The sequence below is a fragment of the Rhipicephalus microplus genome, chromosome 2, assembly GCF_043290135.1.
Source record: "Rhipicephalus microplus isolate Deutch F79 chromosome 2, USDA_Rmic, whole genome shotgun sequence".
Taxonomy (NCBI): domain Eukaryota; kingdom Metazoa; phylum Arthropoda; class Arachnida; order Ixodida; family Ixodidae; genus Rhipicephalus; species Rhipicephalus microplus.
In genome coordinates, this window is record NC_134701.1 from 273,965,925 (window position 1) to 273,973,783 (window position 7,859).

General features: G+C 45.9%; 1 protein-coding gene across 1 annotated transcript in view; it reads left to right on the forward strand.

Moving 5' to 3' along the window:
* The window catches only part of LOC119183549 (cholecystokinin receptor type A), a 132,956-nt gene extending 125,330 nt beyond the window's left edge, over positions 1–7,626 (forward strand). Inside the window, 4 exon segments of the mRNA XM_075881901.1 lie at positions 1,450–1,582; positions 5,884–6,100; positions 6,102–6,453; positions 7,299–7,626. Of these exon segments, the coding sequence (XP_075738016.1) occupies positions 1,450–1,582; positions 5,884–6,100; positions 6,102–6,453; positions 7,299–7,330 (734 nt within the window). The 3' untranslated portion in view covers positions 7,331–7,626.
* The last annotated feature ends 233 nt before the right edge of the window (positions 7,627–7,859 follow it).

The window sequence follows — 7,859 nt, forward strand, 5'->3', positions numbered from 1 at the left end:
AACAAGAATTAATGACGTTGTAGTGAATAACCCCAAAAAAAAGATTGAAAACGTAAAGTATAAGGTATGTATTCAGCCAAGCCTGTCGGCTTAGCTAAGGCTCATAATGAGCCGCTGTCCAAGAAATTGTTCCATCCTCCTCATTCTCGCTTGACACACTTGATAATACGACATATGACAGGGGAGGGAGTGTTTGAGAGAAAAAGGGAGAGGGGAAATTTGCTTACGGCAGCAACGAACTGTATACGCGATCGCGTTTTAGCCTAAACATTGCAGGCGCCTGTGAGCCTCAGATAACGAAGCACGGACGGCCAATCTGCCCGTATTAGTATCATATATGTTGACTTCAGAAAGTGGCCAAGACATAAGGCGCTGTCTTCTAAGCAAATATGCAGTGACAAACAACAAACTTTGAGACGAAGTTTGTATGCGCTGTGCGCGCAACCAGAGAGCGTTGCAGGCATAGTTGTCAGATTTACTGTATAATTCTAACACATCCAAAAGACTTACCACATGAACTGTCAGTTTGAAACTTGTTGTTTCCTGTGGAATCGTTTACCTGCACCTTTCGTATGCGCTCGAGTACACGTGTTCACTCTGTAGCATGGCGTATGCCATTTCACCTAGGGATCGGTGCTGTTTACATTTTCCTATGAGAATGAACACAATTCTCTAATGGTTTCGAATCCTATGCGTTATGCGGTTTCGGTGAGCATGAGGAGAGGTAGGAATACATACTTAGATATTTACCTGACATTGTGGCATCATTACAAGATGCTTCTCGTCACTAATCAAGGCCGGTCTATTCACGTGGACATGCCGCAATGAAAGACATAGCTTTATCTCATTATCTTCAGCATAGTACATTTCCCTAGGGCGTTGCGCAGTCATCTTCATATCTATAGGGTGGTCGGGTCTCTTAAACTCGGTAGTCATCAGCCACCAAGTTTTGTAGGGCAGCAACTATTGTAGCAACGAGGGGTCCATTCAATGCCAATGGTAGGGCTATCAACGCAAAATTTTTCCTGTTGTTGTTGTTGTTGTTGTTGTTGTTGTTGTTGTTGTTGTTGTTGTTGTTGTTGTTGTTGTTGTTGTTGTTGTTGTTGTTGTTGCGTCAAATTTAAGGCCATAGTCTCACAGGCCTGATAAACATATAATTAACCATTAGCTTCCACCCCGACCCTTGAGAAATATAATTGCAATTAGTCTTCAAAAGCAAATTTTGGTTGAATGATTATCTAAATATTGACCCAGAATTAGCTTTCGCTTACCCGTCTTCAACCAATTATTAAGCGGTAGCTAATTGTTTAAAGTCAGTTATGTAAAGGTTTAATAATGGTTATCTAAATATTGAGACACTTTGCGACTTCTTCACCATGTACTTTCTCAACAATACCTGTAACTGTAACTATGTAACGGTTAGTTATGTGCACTGTGCCGACAACGCAGGACATCAAAAGTGCCGTGAGCTGTGGCCCAGCGACGAAGCAGAGAAAGGTTTCAACCTCTACTTGGACTCGGTGCTCCTGGTGCTTCCTCTGCTCATCATGATCTTTGTGTACGCCATCATCGTTCGCACGCTGTGCGTCGGCATACGACTGGAGAACCGATCCGTCGCACTAGGTGGGTCTTCGGCCTTCATTTAGTAGAGTGTGGCTGCGACACCTTCGGGCACAGCTCGTTAGACAAATAAAATTTATTCGATTCACCATTTGGTATACAATCTCCGAGCTTTCGGTGCGTGAAGTGGACACATCTTTCTCTATCTTCTCTTTACATATGTATATGGGTGTCCTCATCTCTATCCCTATCCCTTTTGATCCTCCCTATTTCTTTTGATCCCTTCTTATCCCCATTTCTCGTGAGCCACTGTTGAGGTGTCGCACTATTCAGACAGTTACGGGGCTCACTTTTATCTCCTTTCCTCTCTTTTAAGAATCAGTTATACGCAATACACACCATATTTACAAAAAGCTCTCAATGAAGCTTTAAACATTTTTAATTGAGAGATCACTACAGCGAATTGTAAATCTGAACATACCATTAGCAAAGTAGATCCACTTATCACTAATCGCCCTTTAAGCCGAAAGAAATTTGAAGATAAGGTAGCTGGCAGCTTATTCGCGACGGGTTTGCTGAAAGCAAGTGCCACCTTATCGAGGCACCAAGTGAGTGAATTAATTCAGGGAGGACTGCGGCTTGTGCCCGTCGATGTTATACACTTGACGAAGGGTAACAGTGGCAATAACAACTTCCAAGGATTGACGTGCTAAAAAAGGCGACACGTTTATTAGACATGCCGTAGTGAGAGGCTCACGGCTTGATATTGAAGCCTTGCGTTTCCTTAACGTGCATTTCAATGTGAGTGCACGGCCGTTATTGCATTAGGCCTCGCCGAAATGCCACCTCTGACGTGACAAGCAATTCAAAGGTCGTCGCAAAGAATACCTGTCGCGGCGTTTCGTTTAAATGGAGGTAAGATGCTATAAGTCCCGCCGCCGCTTAAGATATAATCGTATCGGGACTTGAAACGTGAAACCTCCATAATTGTTATATGGCACAAAATTGATCGAAAAGTGCGGCAGCGTGAAAAGGAAATAAAGGAAAAGAGACGACGAAGAGAAGCGCTTGTCCTTGTCATTCCCCATTTGATTGTTCCGGTTCGCTCCATCAAGCCAGTAGCCCACTTTTTTCATCATGGTGGCGGGGAGGCACTTGTTGAAGACATTCCATTTTCATTACATGTTTTCTGCAAGCCTGCTAATGCAACCCTGTTGGCTACGGACCACTGCGCCGTACCTCTCCTCATTTACAGGAGGTTCGTGCCCATATTGGAAAAGCTTCTACTGTACGACCTCAATTACGATTTGCCATATGGACACTGTTGCTGTCCATAAATCATGACATACGGTACGAATGGGTGGCGGGAGACTGAACGACGAGTGCTTCAAAGTTGTTTGCCTTACGTATTACGCACACGGGAAGATTTATGAACCTCTGCCTTTATAGTGCCTCGAATACTGTGGGGCTTTCGTTGGTAGCAGCTGTTCGCCATTATTGCGTCCAACAGCGACGACTGGCTCCCGTCATATTGTAGATAAACGGTTCTACACCTATGAGACTTTCGCAATGGCTTGGGTACGCATATATCCTCGTTGTTGCAAAAGCATTGATGTTGGGCAAGTGCCATAGGCGCGGTAAGCGGGGACTCCCAAATTCGTATACTACACGCAAAACTGTCTCTTTACCTTCTCTACTTCTTCGTAGCCAATTTTATCCTTCAGAAAAAGCTGGCCAATTGCGTACATGCATTGCCTTGAATGTCATAAGACCTCCAATACCGCTCAGTATTGCACTATGAAGCTTACGGAAGACATAAAAAAATAAAACGAACCATTGTGAATACTAAGACAACGTGTGTTTGTTTTTGTGTGTTTTATTTTATTTTCGTTTCGTTTGCGGTTATTTTCCCAGTATACACAAAGGCGCTTTCGTATCACTCAAGTGCATCATCGTAAATGCGTGCTCCACAAAATCCACTGCGTGCTTCAGAAATTTTTTGCTGAGATCATTTCGTCATATATCCATCTTCGTTCACATAACCCTGAGCACTGGAACATTACCTACAATATTCATACGATGTCTCAGATGTATGACCTGTCACGAGCAAACCTACATCACATTCGTTCTTGTCTTTTCAGTATTTTGTTTCGTTCTGTCTTGTTTTTTTGTTTGTTTTTTTGCCTGCGTGTGCAATTTACTCAGTAGTTCAAAGCAAGCGCACACCTGTCCCACATTTTGTTTGAATTGAGGGAGCACTCCAATGTTGTATACGTTATGAAAAATTACTTAACGCTGAAGCAGCAGAAAACGAAAAAAATGGGGTCATTGCAATTTCAGACTCGTTCAATCAGTAGCTTGAAAGCGTTGTCATAAAAATTAGGAGACCCTAAGGCTTCAGCTTTAGAATATGAACGCGAAAGCGACATCCTGTTCGCAGTGAGCGCTTCAAGCAGTGCATGAAACCTGTTCAAATTCACTACGCACCCAATACATGGCCTTAAGGGAATAGGCGCAGTAACATGTGTGACTTTTGTAGGGTGGTACCATGCTTTCAACCACGGAGCCAACATGATAATCACATATTCGAACATTCGTTGCATGTTGCATTGTGAAGCATATGTACAGAACAGGTGTGTTTGTGAAGCATGAAAGCTACTTTCATTGTATTTCCAAGCAGAGGAAGTTACTGTCACTGTTTTCACAGAGGTTCGTATGTGTGGTAGAACATCCGCTTGTGCTCGAAAACGACCCGGGTTTGATCCCCACTTGGACCGCAACAGCCCTGGTTTGGTCCGCACTCTTCTCCAGGGCTTTTCATAATTTCTTTATTTTGTTTACATCATTGATGATCGATATGTGAGGTTTAAGGTCCCAGAACCACCATATGATTATGAGAGACACCGTTGTGGAGGGCTCCGGAAATTTCGACCACCTGGGTTTCTTTAACGTGCACCCAAATCTGAGCACACGGGCCTACAACATTTCCGCCTCCATCGGAAATGCAGCCTCCGCAGCCGCGGGATCGGATCCCACGACCAGCGGGTCAGCAGCCGAGTACAACATATTTCTGTATTTTTCGCTCACGCATAAGATGATAATTTTTCGCTCGCAACCAATGACGACGAGACCGACGTCGAACTTTCTGCGAAACGAGCTCTTCAACGCTGTCGCGTTAAAATTCATGCAATCATGCAATCTATAATAGTCTCCGGGCGTATACGCGCCACAGCCACGACATGGTCATCAAGAGCGTCGTGGCGGAGGAATCGCAAATTTTCGAACAGCTGGGGTTCTGAAACCTGAAAGAGACCTCACCAGTGCGCGTTCATCGAGGCTGCGACTGCCATGGCCACTATCGTTTGCGACAGAGAATCCTGAGCTTGGATATTACGTGGCCAATGTAAGAGCATGAGAAAGTGTAAAGCACAATGGCAATGGCAGTAACCGACGCCAGCTTAGCTCACGTTGTGGCAATTGTGGTGATAGGCCAACGTTTCGCCGTGCTAAACCTTGCAAGTCTGAGTTGCGTCTCGGCCGAAAGACCAGTATTGAGCAAGCTAATCGAGGTGGTAGATATCGTTGAGGACAGAGGTGTGTGTCAGCGTGCGTTATCGCTTGCATTTACCTAGGATTATCTCAGGCTTTTCGGTGGTTGGCGATCAGTTTGTATGTGAACGGTCGTTACCACCCACGCTTTCCGATGACAATGGCGACCAAGGAGTGAATAAACAGTTTGAAGCATCCCTCTTTAAGGTCTATCTCTGTCTGTCTCTATTTCGCTCTTTCGAGCTGTTGCACGAGCTGCAATGAACCAACTAGTCGAGCAAGCAACCACTCTAATAGTATATTGTTCTGTTTTCATTGCATTCGATATTGCGTGTTCGCCCATGCTACATACACTTCTCTCACGTTAGTCCCAGCATCGCTCGGTCGCTAAGGCCGCAGAAGAAAGAAAAACATAATCGGGGAAAAGAAGCAACACAGGCATCGTGGTGTTACGATGGCCTGGTGTAGGCCTACCTCGTCATTTGGAATATAGTCAGTCCCCCAAAAACACTGTATATTGAACTCAACGCTGCTTTCATCGGAAGAAGATGCTTTAACACCTAATAACCACTGCGGTTAACTTCCTTGAAAGGTGAGCGTACGCGCTGGTCACGCTCCGTTTCCAGATACACTCATAAATGACTCCACTTCATCGGTCGCGGACGAACCGGTGGTAGCCGCACAGCGAAACGGAAAACTGCGGCCCGAGCATCAACCACACAAAATCACATAACTTTTGTCGTTTTTCTCTCTCTGTCTCTCTCATTCTTCTAGGCATCCCTATGAAGTCAGTCGCACGGGCCAACGACAACACGAACAGTTCTTGCAGCGGCCCGTCGAGCCCCACAGGACGGGAGGAAATGGCTTGCGCCGAGACCACGACGTCGACGACCAAGAAAGGGGCCTTCGAGCGCTCGTCAAACGGCGTCCGGTGTCAGGCGCTGCAGGTGCGCGGCTGCAACCCCGAAAAGACGCAGGCCTCCGTGGTTCGCGTCATCCGCATGCTGTTCGTGGTCGTGGTCGAGTTCTTCGTCTGCTGGACGCCGCTATACGTGGTGCACACTTGGTCCCTGTACGACCCGGACGCCGTCTACGACTGGCTCGGTTCGGCGGGCGTCAGCGTGGTGCACCTGCTGGCCTACGCCTCGTCGTGCTCGAACCCCATCACCTACTGCTTCATGCACCACAAGTTTCGACAAGGGTTCCTGGCCGCTGTCGGCTGCCGCCGGGGAGGGAAACCTTGTTGCGGTGCCGAAGGGTCCTGCCTCGGTCGACAGTGCTCGGTGGGCGGCTCCACCTACGTCTCCGGCACCACACTCCTGTACCACGACACTCATAAGAAAGGTATGGGTCCGCGGGTAGGCATGAGTTCTTCAAGAGGAAATATCATAGGAATATATGTCCCAGGTTTGTTATTCCTCGCTGCAGCATGGGTGCTGATTTGCTAACATAGCTTTAATAATGATTGGTGGGGTTTAAGATACCAAAACGACTCTGTCATTGTGAGAGACGCCGTAGTAGAGGGCTCCGGAAAGTTCGACCACTTGGGGTTGTTTAACGAGTACACCTAAATTTGAGCACACGATCCTCATGCATCTTAACCACCATCGAAAACACGGCTGCCTAACGTGCTTTTTTTATTCTTGGCATAAGGTAGCTTTGAAAAGCCGTAACGCGTACTCATGAAAAAAAAAAAGAGAGAGAAGCACGTGCGGCGTACATACTCTTAATGGTTTTTGACGAAGGAATGTTGTCGAAGCCAAAGTTCAGCCCGATAAATTCCGCCAGAGCAGTTCAGTGAACGAAGAATGGCGCTTTAGCTGAAGTTTCAATAAGGAGATTTTGTCAGGGCAATCGTTCTGGCAATAGAAGATCCCTCTGTCCAAAAGTTGGCTTTGAACAAGCCTCTTGTCGAACATTTGGTCGTCACTTCATGTTTATGTCATATTATTATCTGTATTCTTTGAATTCTAAACTATAAAAATACAACGCTTGATCAATTTGCAGCAGCTCATGTTCCCAACAATTATCCGCGTCTTTTTTATACCGAGAAAAGTCATAATCACCTGCAGACTCTTGTTCAGGATCTTACGTTGAATGCTTCCCTCAACTTTTTTTTCACTTAATTATAGTAGCAATCTTTAATAAGCGGTCATTACTCATTCAACTCTCTTTCTATTATTTTGCAGTCTCGAACGGCCGTGGTGCGGACTTCGTTTGAATGGATGGCTTCAGCAGCTGCACAGAGCTTCGAACAGAGATGACGTCACTGCGCCGACGACAGCGCGCACGTAAACCCGGGTTTGCGGCATCACTTGTACGGATACAAAGCACGTGTCGTGACGGGGTCTACGAGTTCTCTAACTATACCTTGTTCATCGACAACATCGCCGTGTAATGTGCATGTACTCACGCTCTATGTCTGACACTTATCTATAACGATCTGTTGCGGTAAACACTTTCTCACGCTATACATTCGACGTGCTCGATGGTCACGGTGCTCAATAGATGAGGAAATGCATGCCCATTTCGTCATGACCAATTGAAGCTGCAACAACAGCTCACGAGGACATACTCGAAATATAACCAAGCTTGTTGCGACAACTCGTGGTAGACCCCAGACTCTCAGTGTTATTAGATGTGGTTGGCGCGTGCCTAATGGGAGTGAAAGTCCTTGTGCTCTAGCCTTACAAGAGTCGCAATATATTATAATGGCATTATTGAAAGCAGGGAAATTTTATTGCACGTGA